The sequence below is a fragment of the Haematobia irritans genome, chromosome 5 (genome assembly GCF_050003625.1).
Source record: "Haematobia irritans isolate KBUSLIRL chromosome 5, ASM5000362v1, whole genome shotgun sequence".
Lineage (NCBI taxonomy): Eukaryota > Metazoa > Arthropoda > Insecta > Diptera > Muscidae > Haematobia > Haematobia irritans.
Window position 1 is genome coordinate 99,811,631 of NC_134401.1, and position 25,180 is coordinate 99,836,810.

At 32.8% G+C, this 25,180-nt stretch overlaps 1 protein-coding gene across 3 annotated transcripts in view; it reads right to left on the reverse strand.

The window, feature by feature from the left end:
• The window catches only part of stw (laccase), a 275,331-nt gene that overhangs the window by 44,303 nt on the left and 205,848 nt on the right, over positions 1-25,180 (reverse strand). For all 3 annotated transcript variants that reach the window (XM_075309737.1, XM_075309738.1, XM_075309736.1), the window contains exon 4: positions 22,596-23,071. In XM_075309737.1, coding sequence (XP_075165852.1) covers positions 22,596-23,071 — 476 coding nt within the window. The remainder of the gene's footprint in view (positions 1-22,595; positions 23,072-25,180) is intronic.

Genomic DNA, 25,180 nt, shown 5'->3' on the forward strand with positions numbered 1-25,180 from the left:
ATATGGACTTATATGGCCCCAGAAGCCAGAGTTTTACCCTAATTTGCTTAAAATTTTGCATAAGAAGAACAATTAGTACTATAGTCAAGTGTGCCAAATTTTATTGAAATCGGCTCAGATTTAGATATAGCTCCCATATATATCTTTCGCCCGATATGGACTAATACGGTCCCAGAAGCCAGAGTTTTACCCCAATTTGGTTGAAATTTTGCACAGGGAGTAGAATTAGCATTGTAGCTATGCGTTGAAATTTTTTGGTTGAAATCGGTTCAGATTTAGATATAGCTCCCATATATAGCTTTCGCCCGATTTACACTCATATGACCACAGAGGCCAATTTTTTGCTCCGATTTAGTTGAAATTTTGCACAGGGAGTAGAATTAGCATTGTTGCTATGCGTGCCAAATTTGGTTGAAATCGGTTCAGATTTAGATATAGCTCCCATATATAGCTTTCGCCAGATTTACACTCATATGACCACAGATGCCAATTTTTAACTCCGATTTAGTTGAAATTTTGCACAGGGATTATAATTAGCATTTTTGCTATGCGTGCCAAATTTGGTTGAAATCGGTTCAGATTTAGATATAGCTCCCATATATATGTTTTTCTGATATCGACAAAAATGGTCAAAATACCAACATTTTCCTTGTAAAATTGCCACTGCTTAGTCGAAAAGTTGTAAAAATGACTCTAATTTTCCTATACTTCTAATACATATATATCGAGCGATTAATCATAAATAAACTTTTTCGAAGTTTCCTTAAAATTGCTTCAGATTTAAACGTTTCTCATATTTTTTTACTAACATTGTGTTCCACCCTAGTGCATTAGCCTACTTAAATTTTGAGTCTATAGATTTTGTAGAAGTCTATCAAATTCTTCCAGATCGAGTGATATTTAAATGTATGTATTTGGGATAAACCTTTATATATAGCCTCCAACACATTTGACGGATGTGATATGGTATCGAAAATTTAGATCTACAAAGTGGTGCAGGGTATAATATAGTCGGCACCGCCCGACTTTAGACTTTCTTACTTGTTTTTAATTGCAATTACGAAAATGGTATCACTCATAGAATTAATAAGAAATAAAATATTAAAAAATCGATTGATCGATTAAGATTTTAATTGGTTCTATTAAAAATTTAATTGATTTTGGTCACACAACTAAATTAATTTTTTAACTGCGACAATCAATTATTTATTGTGTTAATTATACCCACCACCATAGAATGGTGACGGGGGTATAATAAGTTTGTCATTCCGTTTGTAACACATCGAAATATCGATTTCCGAATATATAAAGTATATATATTCTTGATCAGGGAGCAATTCTAGGACGATATAAGCATGTCCGTCTGTCTGTTTGTCTGTTGTAATCACGCTACAGCCTTCAATAATGGCGCTATCGTCCTGAAATTTGGCACAGATTCGTCTTTTGTTCGAAGTTGGGCTATATCGTTTCAAGTTTTGATATAGTCCCCATATAAACCGACCTCCCGATTTGGGGTCTTGGGCTTATAAAAACTGTAGTTTTTATCCAATTTGCCTGAAATTGGAAATCTAGAGGTATTTTAGGACCATCAAAAAGTGTACCGAAAATGGTGTCTATCGGTCCATGTTTTGGTATAGCGCCCATATGGACTGATTTCCCGATTTTGCTTCTTGGGCGTCTAGAAAGTGTATTTTCTATCCGATTTGCCTGAAATAGAAAATCTAGAGGTATTCTAGGACCTTAAAGTGGTGTGCCGAAAATGGTGAGTATCGGTCCATGTTTTGATATAGCCCCCATATAGACCGATCTCCCGATTTTATTTCTTGGGCTTCTATAATCCGTAGTTTTATTCCAATTTACCTGAAATTTGAAATCTAGAGGTACTCCAGGACCCTAAAGACGTGTACCGAAAATGGTGAGTACCGGTCCATGTTTTGATATAGCCACCATATAGACTGATCTCCCGATTTTACTTCTTGGTCTTCTAGAATCCGTAATTTTTACCCAATTTGCCTGAAATTGGAAATCTAGAGGTATTCTAGAACCTTAAAGTGGTGTGCCGAAAATGGTTAGTATAGCTCCATGTTTTGATATAGCCCCCATATAGACCGATCTCCCGATTTTATTTCTTGGGCTTCTATAATCCGTAGTTTTAATCCAATTTACCTGAAATTTGAAATGTAGAGGTACTCCAGGACCCTAAAGACGTGTACCGAAAATGGTGAGTACCGGTCCATGTTTTGATATAGCCACCATATAGACTGATCTTCCGATTTTACTTCTTGGGCTTCTAGAATCCGTAGTTTTTACCCAATTTGCCTGAAATTGGAAATCTAGAGGTATTCTAGGACCATAAAGGGGTGTGCCGAATATATTGTGTATCCTTATAAACTGGCCCTCCGATTTGGGGTCTAGATTCTAGAACTACAATTAAATGTGCTGAATATTGTGTGTATCCTTCCATGTTTTGGTATAGCCCCCATTACACCGAACTCCCGATTTTACTCCTAGGGTTTCTAGAAATTGTAGTTTTTATCCGATTTGCCACAAATTTAAAATATACTGGCATTTTAGACCCATAACAAAGTGTATAGATTATCGGTCCATTTGGTAAGGCTTCCATATAGACCGATTTCACTTATTGAGGGTATAAAAGGAGCACTGATCATGAAAATTGCTTGAAACTGAATGCAAAATTTCCAGATTTTACTTCTCGTAGTCATTTAAATAATTGGGATGAAAATTCACTGATTTTAGATTTCAAATCAAGGCGTTATTTCATCATCTTGCACTTACAAGATATGTTTATGATTCCTCTAAAACTCAAACAAAAAATGGTTCTTATAAATTCAGAATCTGATCTATGGGAAACGTACCGGTTGAACTGATCTGCTTGGGAAAATATCTGTCATCGAACCCCCCCTGAAATTTTCAAAGAAACTAAAGGGTGATTTGTTAAGAGCTTGATAACTTTTTTTAAAAAAAAAACGAATAAAATTTGCAAAATCTCATCGGTTCTTTATTTGAAACGTTAGATTGGTCCATGACATTTACTTTTTGAAGATAATTTCATTTAAATGTTGACCGCGGCTGCGTCTTAGGTGGTCCATTCGGAAAGTCCAATTTTGGGCAACTTTTTCGAGCATTTCGGCCGGAATAGCCCGAATTTCTTCGGAAATGTTGTCTTCCAAAGCTGGAATAGTTGCTGGCTTATTTCTGTAGACTTTAGACTTGACGTAGCCCCACAAAAAATAGTCTAAAGGCGTCAAATCGCATGATCTTGGTGGCCAACTTACCGGTCCATTTCTTGAGATGAATTGTTCTCCGAAGTTTTCCCTCAAAATGGCCATAGAATCGCGAGCTGTGTGGCATGTAGCGCCATCTTGTTGAAACCACATGTCAACCAAGTTCAGTTCTTCCATTTTTGGCAACAAAAAGTTTGTTAGCATCGAACGATAGCGATCGCCATTCACCGTAACGTTGCGTCCAACAGCATCTTTGAAAAAATACGGTCCAATGATTCCACCAGCGTACAAACCACACCAAACAGTGCATTTTTCGGGATGCATGGGCAGTTCTTGAACGGCTTCTGGTTGCTCTTCACTCCAAATGCGGCAATTTTGCTTATTTACGTAGCCATTCAACCAGAAATGAGCCTCATCGCTGAACAAAATTTGTCGATAAAAAAGCGGATTTTCTGCCAACTTTTCTAGGGCCCATTCACTGAAAATTCGACGTTGTGGCTCGTTAGTAAGTCTATTCATGATGAAATGTCAAAGCATACTGAGCATCTTTCTCTTTGACACCATGTCTGAAATATCACGTGATCTGTCAAATACTAATGCATGAAAATCCTAACCTCAAAAGAATCACCCTTTATTATATTCGATGCGTAGATTCGGCCCGGCCGAACTTACTATATACTTGGTTTTATTTATAATGATTTTAAATTTATATGAAATAATTTTCTATGAATTTTAGTCAAAATTTAATTAACCAATGAATAGTAAGTGCAATAAAAATAGCTAAAGGGTGATTTGTAATCTATAACATTTTTGGCTTAAACAGATGCACATTTCGAGTTTTGTTTCACTGTTAAACATTTCCAGTTTGATCTATAATTTAATTTATGAATCGTCTTTCAAACGAAGAACACTTGCAAATTATTAGATTTTATGTCTATATAGACAAGCTCTCTTTAACATAGAGTCTACTATAGATTCAAATAAAAATGCCACGCAGATCTCTGAATTTTATGTGGATTTTTTTTTAAATCACCATTTATTTCCGAACAAAATTTTATTTCTGACTTTTTTATTAATCAAAAACGTGTTAACCAAAAATTAAGTTTCTAAATTCAGACTCTACTTCAAATATGAAATATGTCATGTTTTAAGTAAAACCACCTTTAGAATTAAACTTTGAAAAAGGTCTCCGACTTTTGAGCTTTCTGGTCAGTTATTACCATTGAATTTAAATTTTATCAGCACTCGGATATTATTGTATTATAATATAATTTTATATAAGATGTCCATTTGAAAGTCGAATGACATAATTATTAATGCTATTGACTTCGGGACAAGTAAAAAATGTTATAACAAAGAATTAACTCTTTTGTGCTCAGCAAACTCGACATTTTAAGGACAAAAAATCTTTGTGCTCACGCCGAAATAAAACTTTGATACGACTATTTTAAATAATTCAAAGTTAAGCAAGTAAGGAATGTTTGGGTCTTAAGTCTTTTGTTTATTGATAAAGTAAACTACCATATTATCCAACTCAATATGATTGCTTTGACCATTTATAAGTATTATCAGTAAGGAATTGCTTTGGATTTCTTTAAAAACATATAGAGAAAGGTTTTTTTTTCAAATTTATTCATAGTTGAATACATTTGTTTTAATTTAATCGTAGGAGAAAAATAATCTAATACATCAATTTAACCCCACCAATGTAAAATTCATTTGACCCTGATTTTAATAAATAACGAATATTTTACGAAGCCATAAGCCCACGATAAATACTATTTTAGATATGTAGTTAATTTGTATTTACTATCAATATTTATTTGTCATTTTATTTAATGATACAGTAGCAGACGCGGCGGCAGTTTATTTGCTGATTTAAGTGCGCATATAAATTTCTTATTCAAGTGCATTGCAGAAAAAGAATTGATGCGATGGCTTTCAGATCTTTGGTCTTCAGCTAAAATGATTCCAGCATTGAGTTGTTTTTTTTTTTGTCTCTTGTGGCCCACCTAAGGTGTCTGCATAGACATTTAAACAATTCGTTGGCAATTATCAATGGCACAGAAGCAATAGGGGCAATGATGGTGTTGGCGCAGGTGTAACCTGCCAATCAAATTGTTTACCTAGACAACCAACCAGAGATCTTAAGAGGCAGCCATCCAGTCACCTTTTGATGTGGTTAAGCACGATGCAAGAAATGATTGCCATAATTTGTTATGAACTTTTTAGAAATTATTTATATCGGTAATTGGTATTAATTATTATGTGTCCCTATGTGTCATTGTATGTCGTGTCGAATGGGTGATGTATACTCATTTCATTGGCATGAATTGCATTTAATGCGAGATTTGTGGGTTAATATTGTTTGCCAAACCCCTTTAAAAGGGTGTTGTTATTAAACACACACACACATACACATATCGTAAATACGGTTGGTAAATATATCAAATGACTATTAAATTAGTAGAAAATTATCACCACTTTTGGTAATTTGTCATTAGCCGACACTTCAGTTTATTAAATACCATAGTAGAATGGCCTCGTTATGATTCAATATCAATGTTTAGCCAATAAGGAAAGTTTATGTCTTAAGTCTTTTGTTTTGTTTTACGCTCCACCATAGGATAGGGGGTCTACAAACTTTATCATATCCGATTGCAACCAAATTTGGCTTGGATAGCCAGAATGTTGATTCTACTCCCTGTGCAAAATTGCACATAAATCTGATTGCAACTTTTACCTCTGTGGTCATATGAGTGAAAATCGGGGGAAAAGATATATGTGGGAGCTATATCGAAATCTTAACCGATTTCAACCAAATTTAGCATACATAGCTAAATTTTACGTAAATCGGATTACAAATTTAACCTCTGTTGTCATATGAGTGTAAATCGCACGAAGGATATATATGAGAGCTATAGCTAAATCTGAACCGATTTCAACCAAAATTGCATGCAAACCCAGAACGTTAATTTTACTCCCTGCACAAAATTTAAAGCAAATCAGGGCAAAACTCTGGCTTTTGGGGTCATATAACTGCATGTCGGGCGAAAGATATATATGCGAGCTATATCTGAATCTGAACCGATTTCAACCAAATTCGGCACACTTTACGACACTTTCAATTGCACTCCTTGTGCAAAATTTTAAGCAAATCAGTTTGACAGATGGACATGGCTAGAACGACTCAGTGGCCGGTCCCGAACAATATTGCCAAAGGCACCATATGCCTATATCGTCTTCTTCTGAGTGTTGCAAACATATACACTAACTTATAATACCCTGTTCCACAGAGTGGCGCTGGATAAAATTATTTGATCCACGCAAAAAATTAATTGATACTATTAATTTTTGTGATTGATTTTTGTTTTAATTAAAAAAATTGTTGAACCAATTAAATTTTTAATTGAATATTTTTGAAAATTCAATAAATTTTAATTGAAAATATTTTGGTGAAAATTTTTTTGTGCATCATTATATATAGTCCCCATATAAACTGATCCCCAGATTTGACATCCGCAACCTCTTGGGGAAGTAAATATCATCCAATCTGCTATCCATCCATTTGTTGGTATATGTCTGAAAAGTGGTCCATATTAGTCCATTATTGTATATAGCCCTCATATAAACCGATCCAGAGATAGGACTTTTTAATCCGTCTGGAAAATACGTGTTCTCGAGGTCTGCCAAACTCCGTAGGCCTACGTGCGAAGCAAAAACAGGTGAATAAAACCAATTCTATTGATTGGTTGGGGGCAGAAGGTGTAAACATTGTCATGGCGAAAGGTTTTTTTTCTCAGTGAGGCCAGTTATACTTCGATTCAGACTAAAGTCAGGCCAATAACTCGGCATATTACAGGCCATGAACTTTTTCACTTTTCAAGTTAGCGGATATGGATGACACATTGTGAATTCAATAAACTGTGATCATCACTTTCCGACCGATGGGAAGGTCTTCAACTTCTTCCGAGCACGATCGCTTGGTACAGTCAACTATTTCGACGGCTCGTTGGTCTTCAGTGTGCTCAAGTGAATCGTTGTTTTGTCGATAGTCATGAAATGAGGTGGAAATGCCTTCAGATTGCCTTAAAATGTTGCTAAACACTGTTCTAAAATGGTTTTAACATTCTCCTCATTGGGCTTATACGCCATAATTGGATGTGGTTCATCAAACCAAGAGACTATATAAAATTAGAGCGGAAATTAAAAAAGCGGGCTTTTTTTAATGTTTGAGAACTTATTCCTTTTTTCCAATCTTTCTGACAACATATGAATACCGAGACGAAAAAAATGACTCGTCTTTTGACTCAATCCACTAATCGACCCAATTTTGGCTTCCTTATAAGAATGGAAATGCTGATCCGAAGGAGAAATGTGTACTTATAACTTCTCATTTGAGTGATTCCAAATAAAATAATTTTTTAGGGGTTTTGCAAGCGTTATCGTTCTTCAAAATCACCTTGTCGGGTCTTTCCAAATGTTGTTGGGTTTTTATCACACAACGTTCGGCGCAAACGCATCACTTGAGTTCGATACAACGCTCAAGTGATCGTGTCCCTGATTCCCAGCAGCTCGTAATACACCACTTGGATACTCAGTTTTGTCGTCGATGTTGAGACAAAATCGTGGATTTTTTCGCTTGGCGTTATTGTAGTGCATCCAATTTTTACCACTAGTCACCTCGGAGAAGCTGTTCGCAAGTGAAAAAATGTCCTTCGATGTCTGTCGGATTAAACACCTACCAATTTCTTTATTTCTAATTACGCAATAGTTTCAATCGATCGGGTTGGCTTGTAACTTTGAATGATTTGGCATGATCTTCCTGTGTTTGACAGTATTCCTCAGAATGCCTCCAATTCAGCATCTTCACACTTATTAACGCTCATCAGCCAATATGTGCGATGTGTTACAAATGAAATGGCCATTCATCCAATAGATGACGATATAATGAAATGGCAGTATGTGTCTTAAGTCTTTTGTTTCAGCTTGAACATTATTTTTGCGATGTGTTACAAATGGAATGACCAAATCATTATACCATATATCCCATGAATGACGGTATAATGAAATGGCAGTATGTGTCTTAAGTCTTAGTTTGAATATTTTTTGTGCTCTACTATAGCTTGTTGGCAATTGACTTGCATTTTCAGCTCTATAAAGACATTAACATTAAAACTTCTTTGTTTTCATTGAGATAATTAAATTATGACATTAAGAATTAAACTTGACCTTAAAGCTAAAGCATTTTTATTTGGGATTATATGCTCTAACCACAAACCATAGAACAATCGCATTTCGTTGAATCTTAATGGGTGTTACCATCGCATTAAGATCATATCTTATTGTTATAATCTCGTGCTACTTTGTTTACTTACAATTGCCAAGTGAAAGGGTTATTGAAAACAATGGAGGTTAATGCAGATATGTTCAATTCAACAATGATCGATATGAGTATTTAATAGAAAATGCAAAGAGGTTTAATTTAAAACCCCCAATCAATTAGTTTTACATCAATCGTTAGCTGGTGAATAATCACAACTTCTGATGGTTTAATAAACTACATACTGACCATACTGGACACTGTTATGCGGTAGTGGTTATTGGACATTTTTGAAATTCATTTCTGACATAGTAATTGAATGGAATTTATTTCATTGACATGGAATTAGTTCACAATTGAACGGTGAGAAAATTCTAAAAATTCCATGGTAATAATGTTTATAATATAGACTGAAACGTCACAGGCAAATGTGAAAAAGCAATTGCAACATGCAAAAAGTGAGACGAGGCCAACTGTACAGCTGGACTTAAAAATTAGAAAATGTTATACGAAAGAAAACTTTGTATAAAAATTGTAAGATGATTTAATTATAAAGCAAATGACCATCATATACGAATAATTGAAGGGAAATCGATTGTTATCATATGTCGCCCAAATCTCTTCATTCTTTTGTATAACTTCATTACACATTCATTGACGTTTATATATTGATGGACCCATTGATATAATAAAGATGTCTTTTATAATATTTCATTCGCTTTTTACCGTTGGCCAGGTTTTGTAATCAATCATGTAATGCGGTTAATGAAGTTGTATTTGCATACTCGTTTCTTGTCTGTGACTAGTTAGTCATCTTAATTAGTTTATTTCCTGGAAATGAAAATGATTTATATGTCAATCGCGTGCGTATGTGAGACACTGGCGCAAGCCCATTACTTCCATTTGATACAATTTATTTTTTATAACCCAATCATTTGATATTATTTTTTGTGATTTGAAACCCCATTGATGTGAAATATATAAATGAGATGAATAAATAAATTTTACACTATGACAATGCACATTTTCAATGCAATTGTATGTCCAATGGAATGAATAGTCTAAGTGAGCCTGAAACTTAATCGGGCTGCCACTTTAACCTATGACCAATGTTGAAAATATAACTTAATATTAATATTAAATTTTTAGATTTAAAATTTTAGGATTTTTCGTCTGGCTTGAGGTCGTGAACTAATGCAAAATGCTATATATTGCTATTATCGGATATTTCGATACACCTTCGGTGATCGCCTTCAGCGAGATCTGTGTAGGTTTTGTAATTCAGTGGGAGTATTTATTATGTGTCCGTTGTCATTCATCTTTTGGGCGGACTTGTGGTCAGAAAGTCTAGTTTTTAATTTGGTCCTGGTGGTGCCAACATAAGCCATTGGACATGTTTGGAACGCCTGGTATTATTTGGAGAACCGAAATGTGATCGTGCTTTTTTCCAACCACAGCAATAACTCGCGATCGCAACCGTACAATCGTAATTGCAGATAATTATTTGGCCAGTATGTCTAAAGGCAATAGATGCAGCATTGGCATTAAGGGAATCTGTTCCGGTCTTACTGAATGTGACTGAGATACACAAGTACGCCATTCGCTGAACTTTATCTGAACTTGACGGCTGCTGAAATGCCGGCCAGCAGACCACAACACCATATAGCATTATAGGTCTAACCACTGACGTATACAGCCCATGCACAATTTTCGGGTTTAGTCCACGGTTGCCACTCGTGCCAAAAATAATCTACCAAAAATTGAAGAAAATTTTACAACAAATTTACCAAATTTTGAAAAACAATTTTCTTTGAAGTTTTCGATCATATCTTTTTGGTTATTTTAAATAATTTTTGGTCAAAATTTTATTTCTATAAAAAATTTTATCAAAACTTTTTTCTATAGAAAATTTTGTCAAAATTTTATTTCTGTAGAAAATGTTGTCAAAATTTTATTTCTATAGAAAATTTTGTCAAAATTTTATTTCTATAGAAAATTTTGTCAAAATTTTATTTCTATAGAAAATTTTGTCAAGATTTTATTTCTATAGAAAATTTTGTCAAAATTTTATTTCTGTAGAAAATTTTGTCAAAATTTTATTTTTATAGAAAATTTTGTCAAAATTTTATTTCTATAAAAAATTTTGTCAAAATTTTATTTCTATTAAAAATTTTGTCAAAATTTTATTTTTATAGAATTTAGAATTTTTAGAATTTGTCAAAATTTTATTTCTATAAAAAATTTTGTCAAAATTTTATTTCTATAGACAATTTTGTCAAAATTTTAGTTCTATAGAAAATTTTGTCAAAATTTTATTTCTATAGAAAATTTTGTCAAAATTTTATTTCTGTAGGATGTTTTGTCAAAATTTTATTTCTATAGAAAATTTTGTCAAAATTTTATTTCTATAGGATGTTGTGTCGAAGGTTTATATCTATTGAAAATTTTATCAAAACTTTTTTTCTATAGAAGATTTTGTCAAAATTTTATGTCTGCAGAAAAGTTTGTCAACAAAATAGAAAATTTTATTACAATAGAAAATTTTGTCATAATTTTATTTCTGTAGAAAGTTTTGTCAAAATTTTATTTCTGTAGAAAAATTTGTTAAAATTTTATTTCTACAGAAAATTTTGTCGAAGATTATCTACCAAATTTTTAAAAATAAAAACTTTCTTTGAAGTTTTCGATCATATCTTTGTGGTTATTTTAAATAAGTTTTTGTCCAAATTTTATTTCTATAGAAAATTTTGCCAAAATTTTATTTTTATAGTAAATTTTCTCAAAATGTTATTTCTATAGAAAATTTTGTCAAAATTTTATTTTTATAGAAAATTTTGTCAAAATTTCATTTTTATAGAAAATTTTGTCAAAATTTTTTTTTATAGAAAATTTTGTCAAAATTTTATTTCTATGAAAAATTTTGTCAAAATTTAATTTTTATAGAATTTAGAATTTGTCAAAATTTTATTTCTATAAAAAATTTTGTCAAAATTTTATTTCTATAGACAATTTTGTCAAAATTTTAGTTCAATAGAAAATTTTGTCAAAATTTTATTTCTATAGAAAATTTTGTCAAAATTTTATTTCTGTAGAAAATTTTGTCAAAATTTTATTTCTATAGAAAATTTTGTCAAAATTTTATTTCTATAGGAAATTTTGTCGAAGGTTTATATCTATTGAAAATTTTATCAAAACTTTTTGTCTATAGAAGATTTTGTCAAAATTTTATGTCTGCAGAAAAGTTTGTCAACAAAATAGAAAATTTTATTCCTATAGAAAATTTTGTCAAAATTTTATTTCTGTAGAAAGTTTTGTCAAAATTTTATTTCTGTAGAAAAATTTGTTAAAATTTTATTTCTACAGAAAATTTTGTCGAAGATTTATATATATTGAAAATTTTATCAAAACTTTTTTTCTATAGAAAATTTTATTCTTATAGAAAATTTTGCCAAAAGTTTATTTCAATAGAAAATTTTGTCAAAATTTTATTTCTATAGAAAATTTTGTCAAAAATTTTATTTCTATAGAAAATTTTGTCAAAATTTTATTTCTATAAAAAAAATATTTATTTATTTGCCAAATCTTATATCTATAAAATATGTTGTCAAAATTTTATTTCTATAGAAAATTTTTCCAAAATTGTATTTGTATGGAAAATTAGAGCACCTCTTAAGCGGAGAGTGCAAACTCTACCAAAACATCGAGAATTCTACCAATCTACCAAACAGTAAAACGAATCTTTTATTTTTGGTAGAATTCTACCAATTGTGGCAACCGTGGTTAATCCTTACCTTTTTACCTATTGCATTTTTGCGTGATTACAAGGCAACCGTGGTTTTTTCGCCCTTTCGTCAATCGAATGTCTTTCGATTTCTCTCGGATTAAACTCGTTCCAATTTCCTTATTTCTAATTTCGCAATAGTTTCAATCGATCGTGTTGGCGTGTAACTTGGAATGATTTGGCATGATTTTCCCGTGTTTGACAGTATTCCTCATAATGCCTCCAATTCAGCATCTTCACACTTATTAACGCTCATCAGCCAATATGTGCGATGTGCTACAAACGAAATGGCTATTCATCCAATAGATGACGATATAATGAAATGTCAGTATGTGTCTTAAGTCTTTTGTTTCAGCTTGAACATTATAACGTTCTATAGTAAATTTTGTCAACATTTTATTTCTATAAAAAAATTATTTATTTATTTGCCAAATCTTCTATCTATAAAATATGTTATGTTGTCAATATTTTATTTCTATAAAAATGTTTTTCAAAATTGTATTTGTATAGAAAATTAGAGCACCTCTTAAGTGGAGAGGAATGTTTTGCAAAATCTTCCGAAACATCGAGAATTCTACCAATCTACCAAACAGTAAAAAAATCTACTATTTTTGGTAGAATTCTATCAATTGTGGCAACCGTGGTTTAGTCCTCAGTTTTTCCATATTGCATTTGTTCGTGATTACAAGGCAACCGTGTTTTTTTTCGCCCTTTCGTCAATCTTAAGCCCATGGTATTTTGCACACCCACGAAAGGGAATTTTGTGTTCTTTACAGTACATGACTAGTTCTGTCTTTGCAGGATTTACCCCTAGACCATTCTCCTCCGTTGTATAATATCTCTAATTGTGGATGGAAGTTGTTTTCCCTGATTGCTAAAGCTACATCATCTGCGTTGCCACAACTTTTATCCTTTCTATTTCGAGGGAAACCGGCAACATTCCATAGAAGAGGTGATAGAACTCCCCCATGGGGAGTGACTCTGTTCACATACCTTTTCATGTTTGCATGCTCTAGTGTGGCTGAAATAAATCTCTTCGTTAGAAGTTCAGCATAAGTTTCTCTTGTGGACATTATTGAATGCCCCTTCGATGTCTAGAAAAGCCACAATTGTGTATTAACTGACAGATAGTGATCTTTCTCCAAAGCTGACTAGTTCATGCAATGTAGTCTCATTAGGCCTGCCCTTCGAGTAAACATGCTAGTTGCCCTTGAATCCATGCTAGTTCCCAGCAAAAACATTTCGAAGTACTTCAAAGCGCACAAGTTTAAAACCACTTCCAAAAATGTCCTCCCAAAGATGTTCTTTATTTTAACTACTCAGAAATTTTTTTAATTCAATTTTCTCGATTTTTGCAAGTATTTTAACTTCCATAGAAGAAGGGTTTGCAAATTAAGAGAATTATCAATTATTTCTAGGTAATATTAAAAACTATGTACAGAAAAGGTATAGAAAATAATTAACATAGTATTAAAAAAATAATTTTGTAAAAATTCCGGCGCTGTTAAGATTTGAAACTGTGTTCTTTTTTTAATAATAATAATAAAGCAGTAGTTATAAATGTACGTCCTGGTGTCATATTACATTAATAGCACAAACATAGGAAAAGGCGTTTTGATGCATCGTGTTCAATTGCGTTTATGACAGAGTGCGCTAAGGCATTCTGTTATAGTGCCAACATAAATACCAAAGTTCAAGCCCCGATCGAAACGAAAAGTTTACTATAAGGACAAATGAGTTAACAAAACCGTTTAGGTGGCTAAAATCTACAATGACTTATAATGTCAAGATAGTTATCTAAATCATATTTACATGCCTATTAACATAACCCACCCTAACATTTACGCCTGCATATTGAATTTAGTCAATTGTTTTATTGTAGTAATTTTTTGTGAATTTATTATTTATTTTTTTATTACGTTTATTTATTTCATTTAGCCAACACCTCTGTGAGAAAATCTTTCAGGCGTTTGTTTTTTTTTTTCTTAATTTGTTATGCATATTTGAATGTTTTAATTATTTTATATACAATCTGGTCTATGACCAATCATTGTTTGCACTAGCATAAGAAACCAACATAGATGGTTGGGTATGTTTTTCTTAGTTAGATAAAATATAACACTTTCAAGTTTTTTTTTCGTTAAACATTTTCCAATGTAAACAATTGGTGCATGAGATGTGGAGCGATCAATACTGACTCATATAGTCAATCATACAATTTTAGCAACAAAGTTAAACAAGAAGTAAAGTAGACCCGTTCCACCAGATCTCCGCTATAGAAAAATAGTTGGCTGTTTGCAAAGGAAAGTGGTTCACAGCACTTCTATTTTAGCTCGTGAGTAGTTCAATACTCCTCCATCTGCGATAAGTGGGAGTTATGATAGAATTGTTAGCCTATTTGTGAGGAATTTTAATGAATTTGTTGTTGTTTGTTTTTAGTTTATTAATTAAAATATAATGTAATAAAGAGGCGTTTCTTCCGTAGAAGTGGTTAATGATTCCCGACATAACAATTAAACCATTTAATTGGTATATCCGTAATCGTGGTTAAAATACTTAATACCATTTGACCCAATGATTGAAACATAATTGTAGAAAGTTGTGATCGGAGAACAGCAAATCGTCGCTGAGCCAGGTTTGAAGTATTCCGGGCTGGATATAGAGAATACAACCGAAATTCGAAGCCCAATTCATATATATTTTTTCCGTCTTCACAGATCAGATCAATTTTTCCAATTAAAATCTTTCAACGGTGGATGTTGACGTTTCTGAGTGTTTCAAATCTTCTCTTAGTAGTTTCATCGCAATGTGGTAGACTCAGCTATTGTCATTGAGCTTAACGTAGAGCCGGAGAAGTTCAGAGAAGTTCACCACTGTGCTATCACAATGGACTGAATAGACTAAGTGAGCCAGAAATATTTGGGTGTCACAATACCTAAACTACATACAGTATTAAAGCCTTGTTCAGACAAACATTTCCGTCGGAGACCATGAGCATTCCAACAGGACTCAACACGAATCAACCACGAATGGACGTCCTTCAATCGATTTGCGCTTCGGGCATTTTGAAGAGTACGGTTGGCTCTAAAAATATCAATTTGTCGATCATCTCAAGACGACTCTTAGTCGGGAATAGGCCAAAATACCGTCATGGCTTTGCACACAAAGAAAATTTCATTAAAATTGAGCCAACGAAATTTATCATTCGTACAACGAAACATATGCATTAAGACAACAAAAGTATTCGTTAATACTACAAAACGTTTCGTTGATTTAACAGACTGTCTTCCACAATCGAATTACTTGGGTTGCGGTAACACTTACCGATGGCCAGGTATCTTAAAACTTCTTAACACCGTCTTCTAAACTGTAAGTTAGTCCATACTGGGCATAAATTGAACAAAAAAAAGGCCGATTAAATACATATATAATTCACTTGGATAACTTTTCTATAGAAATAAAATTTTGCAAAATTTGCAAAATTTGCAAAATTTTCTAGAGATATAATATTTTGACAAAATTTTCTATAGAAATAAAATTTGCAAAATTTCCTAGAGAAATAATATTTTGACAAAATTTTCTATAGAAATAAAGGTTTGCAAAATTTTCCATAGAAATAAAGTTTTGACAAAATTTTCTATAGAAATAAAAGTTTGATAAAATTTTCTATAGAAATAAAAGTTTGAAAAATTTTCTGTTGAAATAAAATTTTGCAAAATTTTCTATAGAAATAAAATTTTGAAAATTTTTCTATAGAAATAAAATTTTGACAAAATTTTCTACAAAACTAAAATTTTGAAAAAGTTTCTATAGAAATGAAATTTAAAAAAAAAAAATTCTATAGAAATAACATTTTGACAAAATTTTGTATCGTAATAAAATTTTGACAAAATTTTCTATAAAAAAAAAATACAATTAAATTTAAAATTAAATTTTAAAATTAAATTTTTCTTCTAAAGCGCATCTCGGGATCCCCCAATGATTTTTTTTCTACTTCCGATGCACAGGCTATTTTAAGTGCAAATTTTGTACAGTTAAATTTTAAAATAAAATAGAAAACTAATAAAAAAAACTAATAGAAAAAATAGAAAAATAGAAATTAATAAAAAAAGTAAAAAATAATAAAAGAAAATAAATTTCATCCCCGCTGGGATTTGAAACTGTGCCGTTTGACTTTTTCGCTTCCATGGAAGTTATTTTGAGAAGGTTTTGCAAATTACGAGAATTTTTAATTTTTTTATTTATACGAGAATATATGCCGAAAATAAAAAATAAAAACGATGCGTGACATAAAAAAATAATTTTTTAGAAAAATATTTGATAAAAAAAATTGCCGCTGGTGAAATTTGAACCTGCGTTTCTTATTTTTTCGTTCATACTAATAAAGAACATCTCGAGAAGAAATTAGAATGTTATTCCTTGGTGTCGTATTACGATCATATCACAAACATTTGAATTGACCTTTCGACGCTTTATGTTCAATGGCGTTTGTGGCTGAGTGTGCTAAGGCGTTCTGTTATGGTGCCAGCAAACCCAGGTTCAACCCCTGGTCGAAGCGAAAAAGTTTTTCAAATTGTAAAAATTAGATAATAGGTAAATAATAAATAATAATAAAACATATGGATGAAAAAAAGTGAAATTGGTTGAAATTTTTTCTTTTTTTCGTTTTTAAATTTCTTCATTCAAATTAACTTCCAGGGCACAGCTTCTAAAGCAATGCAAAGTATCCAAAAAGGGAGTACTTCCGTCCTATGAAAAGCCCATGTTAAATTCATTGGAGATGATCCAAGTTTGCACTACTTCCGGATTACAGATTGGGGATCCAAACTACTTTTTTGGAAGCTATTTTTCTGCTGGGTAATTATGAACCGATATGGACCAATGTTTGCATGGTTGTTAGAGACAATATACTAACACCACGTACCAAATTTCAACCGGATCGGATGAATTTTTCTCTTCCAAGAGGCTCCGGAGTTCAAATCTGGGGATCGGTTTATATGGGAGCTATATATAATTATGGACCGATATGCACAAATTTTTGCGTGGTTGTTAAAGACCATATACTAACACCACGTACCAAATTTCAACCGGATCGGATGAAATTTGTTTCTCTAAGAGGCTCCGCAAGTCAAATCTGGGGATCGGTTTATATGGGGGCTATATATAATTATGAACCGATATAGACCAATTTTTATGGTTGTTAGATACCATATACTAACACCACGTACCATATTTCAACCGGATCGGATGAAATTTGCTTCTCTAAGAGGCTCCGCAAGTCAAATTGGGGAGTCGGTTTATATGGGGGCTATACGTAAAAGTGCTCAGATATGGCCCATTTGCAATGACAGCTGATCTACATCAATAGTAACTACTTGAGCCAAGTTTCAGGTCGTTAGCTTGTTTCGTTCGGAAGTTAGAGTAATTCCAACAGACGGAAGGACATCGCTAGATCGACTCGGAATTTCACCACAGCCCAGAAAATACTTTGTAGGGTGTGAGACCAATATTTCTATTTGTAACAAACGGAATTACAAAGTTAATATACCCCCATCCTAATTTCTCTGTAATGAAAATAGTAAATAATACATGTTACACTCAAAAAAAATTTAGTTTATTTGGATCCAAAGAATTTCACTTTGTCTTAACCCTTAAATGTGCACTGTATCTTTTAAGATACAATCAGAATTCTATGAAATTAAATTTGTTGTATTTAATACATCATGACGCTATTTCTAAAAAATATATCTTTTTGGAAAATTTGTTGTACTTCTGAGTATTCTGCAGTCCAAAGTAAAAATCAAATTGTGACCAAAACTTCAAAAAACTACATAGTGGAAGTTAAATAATATTTACCAGAGGTGAAATTAATTTGGTTAAAAAAATCTTTGTTTATATAAAAATATCTCTATTCTATACTAAAATCAAATTGATTATTTGTGAATGAAAACTTAGTGTATTTTTTAAGATGTTTCTTTTTTTACCATTATTATATATTTATTCGGAGGGATCGGTGATTTTGTGCATTTAAGTGTTAAGGATTTTGCTATTGATTCCGAGCCAAAGATGCGGCTTCTTTAAAATAAATACATATTTTAGCGATCTATCTGGTTTTAAATCTAGGATCTAGGATTTATGCTAAATGCGCATACTAAGTCTTAGCATATATTTGAAGCGTTTTTATCTTAATTCTAAAGATTCGATATTTCCGTTAATTTAAGGACGATTTATTTAAATCAAAAATGTGTTTCTTTGCTTTAAGGGAAACTTGCATTAGTTGAAGGACATGCGACTTTAACGGAGGGACGCAAATTTATAAAATTTGTGTCCCAAATTTAATAAAAAAAAATTGAAGCAAACCTTAACAACTTTATTTTAATTAAAATTTCATTATTTTAAATAAATTTGTCCTTAATATTTTGTAAATTGCGCATCCTAAAATTTACGTTTCTTAATCTGTAATATCATGTAAATACTTTTTCAGTGTAGTTAAGTAACTGAAGTTGGGGGATAATATTGTGAAACATTTGCCAAAAAATTCTGATCTAGCAAACGGTAGAAAATATAAGTTGGTGGAATTCTACTAACTGCACCCTCAAAAAAAATCGCTTCTTTAACATATGTTCCAAACATATTTTGCAGGAAGCACATATATTATTGCATACTGCCGAAACATTAATATGTTTGTTTTATGTGAACATATTATATGTTTGGAAGCATTTTGAGCCAAAAATATTATATGCTTGGAAGAATTTTTCCCAAACACGATTGTGCTCATTCCCTAACATACTCGTAATTTTCACTTCCACGAAATTTTTTAGTTATTGGAACCTTTCTCTGTAATACAAATAATGTTCAAGAAATTATTCACTTTTATAAATTTTTTAAATTTTACCTTTCGCCTGCACGGAGAATCGAACCGAGGACCATACAGTTTGTAAGCCAACACACTATCCACTGGGCTACGTAGCTGTTATAGTCACCAGTAGATAATTATCGTTTTAAGTTACATTTATATAGCATAGTTTGCAGCGCCCACGAGCCCATGCAAACATAACATTATTTAACAGAAACATACATTTGTTTGTCACGTGGAGCAGTGGTTAGCATGTCTGCCTTGCATGCAAAGGGTCGTGGGTTCAATCCCTGCTCCGACCGAACATTTTTTTTTGGTTTTTTTTTTTTTTTTTTTTAATTTACACATTTATATTTATACTAAAGGGTGATTTGTTAAGAGCTTGATAACTTTTTTTTTTAAAAAAACGAATAAAATTTGCAAAATCTCATCGGTTCTTTATTTGAAACGTTAGATTGGTCCATGACATTTACTTTTTGAAGATAATTTCATTTAAATGTTGACCGCGGCTGCGTCTTAGGTGGTCCATTCGGAAAGTCCAATTTTGGGCAACTTTTTCGAGCATTTCGGCCGGAATAGCCCGAATTTCTTCGGAAATGTTGTCTTCCAAAGCTGGAATAGTTGCTGGCTTATTTCTGTAGACTTTAGACTTGACGTAGCCCCACAAAAAATAGTCTAAAGGCGTCAAATCGCATGATCTTGGTGGCCAACTTACCGGTCCATTTCTTGAGATGAATTGTTCTCCGAAGTTTTCCCTCAAAATGGCCATAGAATCGCGAGCTGTGTGGCATGTAGCGCCATCTTGTTGAAACCACATGTCAACCAAGTTCAGTTCTTCCATCTTTGGCAACAAAAAGTTTGTTAGCATCGAACGATAGCGATCGCCATTCACCGTAACGTTGCGTCCAACAGCATCTTTGAAAAAATACGGTCCAATGATTCCACCAGCGTACAAACCACACCAAACAGTGCATTTTTCGGGATGCATGGGCAGTTCTTGAACGGCTTCTGGTTGCTCTTCACTCCAAATGCGGCAATTTTGCTTATTTACGTAGCCATTCAACCAGAAATGAGCCTCATCGCTGAACAAAATTTGTCGATAAAAAAGCGGATTTTCTGCCAACTTTTCTAGGGCCCATTCACTGAAAATTCGACGTTGTGGCAGATCGTAAGTCTATTCATGATGAAATGTCAAAGCATACTGAGCATCTTTCTCTTTGACACCATGTCTGAAATCCCACGTGATCTGTCAAATACTAATGCATGAAAATCCTAACCTCAAAAGAATCACCCTTTATATTATTTTTTTTTTTAAATGAAACTTCGAAATGTGTGTTATTAAAGATTTATAGTCAGTAACAGTGCTTGATATAAACGAAATTTACAGATTTTTGGATAACATATTATTTTTTATTGCAAAAATAACAATCTTGTAATAAAAAACTGTTTTTGTACAAAACTTTAAAATTTGGAAGGAATTCAAAAACTAACAAAAGAAGAACGTGGAGTCGAGTATAAACATACATACATAATTTTATAATATAAACATAAATTTATTTAGGAGTGAACAGTTTTTTACTAGCATTTAACACCATCGCTCTAAGATTCCTTTTATTTTTCTTTAATAATTCATTTTAAAGAAAATAAACTTTTTAAATTGTTTTAGCTGTAAAACTCGAACTTAATGCCCGCTTTTATATTTGATGGTGTCCGTCAACTCCTCGTGGACTACTTTTTAATAAAGAGGAACTAAAGTTTGTTTTTTTACATTTTACTGTGTAATTTTTCACTATTTCCTCCTTATTTCATTTTACTGTCCCAACTCTAAAAAGAGTATAGTGCCCTTTCGTTATTTTTATGAAGACCCCTGATTTCTTTTAACGAACCAAGAAAAAAATTGTGCCCATAATGCCAAAATGATAAACAAAACACATGTCCACACATACATAAAATGCTGCTCTCAAGGCGAAAACATAAGCTGTTTGTTTTTCAAATGTCTATTCTCTTGGTTCAGAATGTATATTCTCTTTATTCAAATTAAATAATATTTAGACTTAAACATATCAAATTTTTGGCCTTATCATAAAACAGTTTTCCGAAACAACATACAAGCGGTTTCACAGAAATTGTTCTCTTTTGACTCTTTTGCTGTGTTATATTGATATCTTTCGTCAACTCTCCCGGTTTCAATCTCTATTTCTCTCTATACTCTCTCTGTCGCTTTGAATAAAATATTACAACATATGTATGTTTAGTCGAAATTTGTAAATTTATATATGTTTGTATTCACACATATGATTTTTATGAAACATTGATGCCCCAAACATAATATATTCTAACATATTAACATAGATGTCCCAAACATTTAGTGTTAGTTTAGGAACATTACATGTTCGCACTTAAATATATTGTGGTTTAAAATATTGCCCGAAACACATTTTGTTTATATCGGAACATATGAAAAACATATTTTTCTAACAGTGTGTAACTAATTACTTCTTGGGAAGTGCCTTTTAACGGTTGATTGCCCTAAATCGATCTCTTAATTAGAAGTTCACCTATTAACCCCGAATCCTATTTCTATTTGACAATGCCGTATTTATTTCCTCATCGAAAACAGATATCTTCACCACATGTAGTATTAAAAAACAGTTGTAAGTTTCTCTGTAAGAGCATGTCGTGCAAAGGCAGTATTTTACTGCACCCAATGTTAATTTTTCTTTATTTTTTACACTGTTAGGAAGTGATTTGAATGTGGCTATGACGGGTGATAGTGTTTTTATTGCCATAAAAAATAAATTCTAAAATATCTATAAATACTATTACTAAACAAAAAGCTTAACTAATACAAAATACTTTTTATGTTTTTCTTTTATTGTATATTAATGGAATTTGTTTTACGTTATTATTTGAATGTGCGCTAATTATGCAAATTAAAGACACACTATGAAGTGTTTAAACGGTCATTGACAATAGCTGTATTGTTGCTCTATGTTCTGCTAATCACCCATTCGATTCTTTCCCATGGCGTATGTGATTGTGGTTGACAAGCTTTCAGTGGATAGTGATGTTGAAAACTACGGTTTAATAAATTCGAAATTTTTATTATGGCTTGTTCATTTAGAGGATAAACGATTGAGCCTCTTAGCGAGTCTATTTAAACAAACTGACAACATTTCTGATATGATCCCTTTAGAAACCTTTTATTTTCTTCAAATAAAATTTGAATTTATAATCGGTTTTCTGTTTTTCTCTAATCGGTGTTACGGTTTTTGTTTTTAACAATATACCCCTAATCCCATTTAGTGTACACTTACTACAACTATTTAATAGCTTGTAACTTGTTCTACAAAAAATGTCAATAAAATGAAAAATTTTATGCACACTTACCAGAGAACGATATGATCGTGTTAACATCAACCGGATGTACTGGTTCACCATCTGTGGCAATGACTGTTAGTGAATGACCTTCAATTGTCACCTGGGCAGGACATACTGAAGCAAAGGCATTAATCATACGGAAACGATAACGACGACCCGGTGTTATGGTGAAAATTTCCAAAGGAGTATTGGTCATAAAACCAGTATTGGGATCACGGAATTGACCTTTGCCATTGATCAATAGAGATTCAGGATCTTGGCCAGTGTTGACAGCCAAACGACCGGGATAACGTTCAGCGGCATCCTCATGCAGCCAATCACTGATCAACATAATGTGTGTTGTTAAATCGAAATCGTATAAATGTGAATTGGGATCACGTGAGGGTGGTTGACGGACAACAATGCTGCCATAGAGACCATCCAATTTTTGAAGACCAGTGTGAGCGTGCCAGAAATGAGTACCAGCATTGCCAGTCCATTGATAACTGAAAAGATAATAATAAATCAAATTCACTATTTTTCTGTATAGAAAAAACAAGCATATACGGCCGTAAGTTCGGCCAGGCCGAATCTTATGTACCCTCCACCATGGATTGCGTAGAAACTTCTACGAAAGACTGTCATCGACAATCGAATTACTTGGATTGTGGTATCTTAAAACTTCTTAACATCGTTTTCTAAATTGTGAGTTAGTCCATACGTGGTATGTATTAGACAATACGTAGAGAGCCAGAATTTAAATATGAGGGTTGCTTATATGGGGGCTATATATAATTATGAACTTGATATGGACCAATTTTTGTGTGATTGGGGATCGATTTATCTGATGGCTATATATAACTATAGACCGATATGGACCTAGTTAGGCATCGTTGTTAACGGCCATATACTAGCACAATGTACCAAATTTCAACTGACTCGTATGAAATTTGCTCCTCCAAGAGGCTCCAAAACCAAATCTCGGGATAGGTTTATATGGGGGCTATATATGATTATGGACTGATATGGACCACTTTGGGCATGCTTGTTAAATACCATATACTACCACCACGTACCAAATTTCAACCAGATCGGATGAATTTTGCTTCTCCAAAGGCACCGAAGGTCAAATCTGGGGATCGGTTTATATGGGGGCTATATATAATTATGGACCGATTTCGACGAATTTTTGCATGGGTGTTTGAGGCCATATATTAACGCCACGTACCAAATTTCAACTGAACCAGATGAATTTTGGTCTTCCAAGAGGCTCTGGAGGTCAAATCTGGTGATCGGTTTATATGGGGGCTATATATAATTATGGACTGATGTGGACCAATTTTTGTATTGTCATTAGAGACCATATATTAACACCATGTACCAAATTTCAGCCGGATCTGATGAAATTTGCTTCTCTTAGAGGCTCCGCAAGCCAAATCGGGGGATCGGTTTATATGGGGGCTATATATAATTAAGGACCGATGTGGACCAATTTTTGCACGGTTATTAGAGACCATATACTAACACCATGTACCAAATTCCAGCCGGATCGGATGAAATTTGCTTCTCTTAGAGGATTCGCAAGCTAAATTTGGGGGTCCGTTTATATGGGGGCTATACGTAAAAGTTGACCGGCGTGGACCAATTGTTGCATGGTTGTTAGAGACCATATACTAACACCATGTACCAAATTTCAGCCGGATCGGATGAAATTTGCTTCTCTTAGAGGGTCTGCAAGCCAAATTTGGGGGTCTGTTTATATGGGGGCTATACGTAAAAGTGAACCGATATGGCCCATTTGCAATACCATCCGACCTACATCAATAACAACTACTTGTGCAAAGTTTCAAGTCGATAGCTTGTTTCGTTCGAAAGTTAGCGTGATTTCAACAGACGGACGGACGGACATGCTCAGATCGACTCAGAATTTCACCACGACCCAGAATATATATACTTTATGGGGTCTTAGAGCAATATTTCGATGTGTTACAAACGGAATGACAAAGTTAATATAACCCCCATCCTATGGTGGAGGGTATAAAAAGAACATTTTGTTGTGGTAACTAATTAATTTTTGTGGGGTACTTGATACTGTAAAAAAAAAATGGAATTTCTTTTAAAGGCTCTACTTTAAAAGCACTTCCAAAAATGCCCTCCCTAAGATGTTCTTTATTTTAAATACACTGGAAGCTCTTTTGATTCAATTTTTTAAAACTCGCTTTTTTCATATTTATAATAAAACAATTTAAATTATTTTGTTTTAACAAGGTTCAAAAGAGAGTAAGAATTAATAAAATGGTACAAATTATTTAAATTTTGTCGAAAAAATCTAAATCCATTCTAGAAAAACTGCAAATTTTTGAAAATATTTGAGGTCAAACGTTTTAGAGTGCATTAAAAATCATAAAAAAATGAAAAATTATTTATTTGGAAAAATATGACACAATTTTATAATTCACTTCCGAAAAATTTAATTCGGAGCACACCTTAAGAAGTGATGCAAATTCAGTGCAACGGCTGTTGAAATGGTGGACATCCGGCCTATGACAAGCCCATGTTAAATTCATTGCTTCTGCGCCAATTTTGCACCACATCCGGATAAAAAAAAACATTTT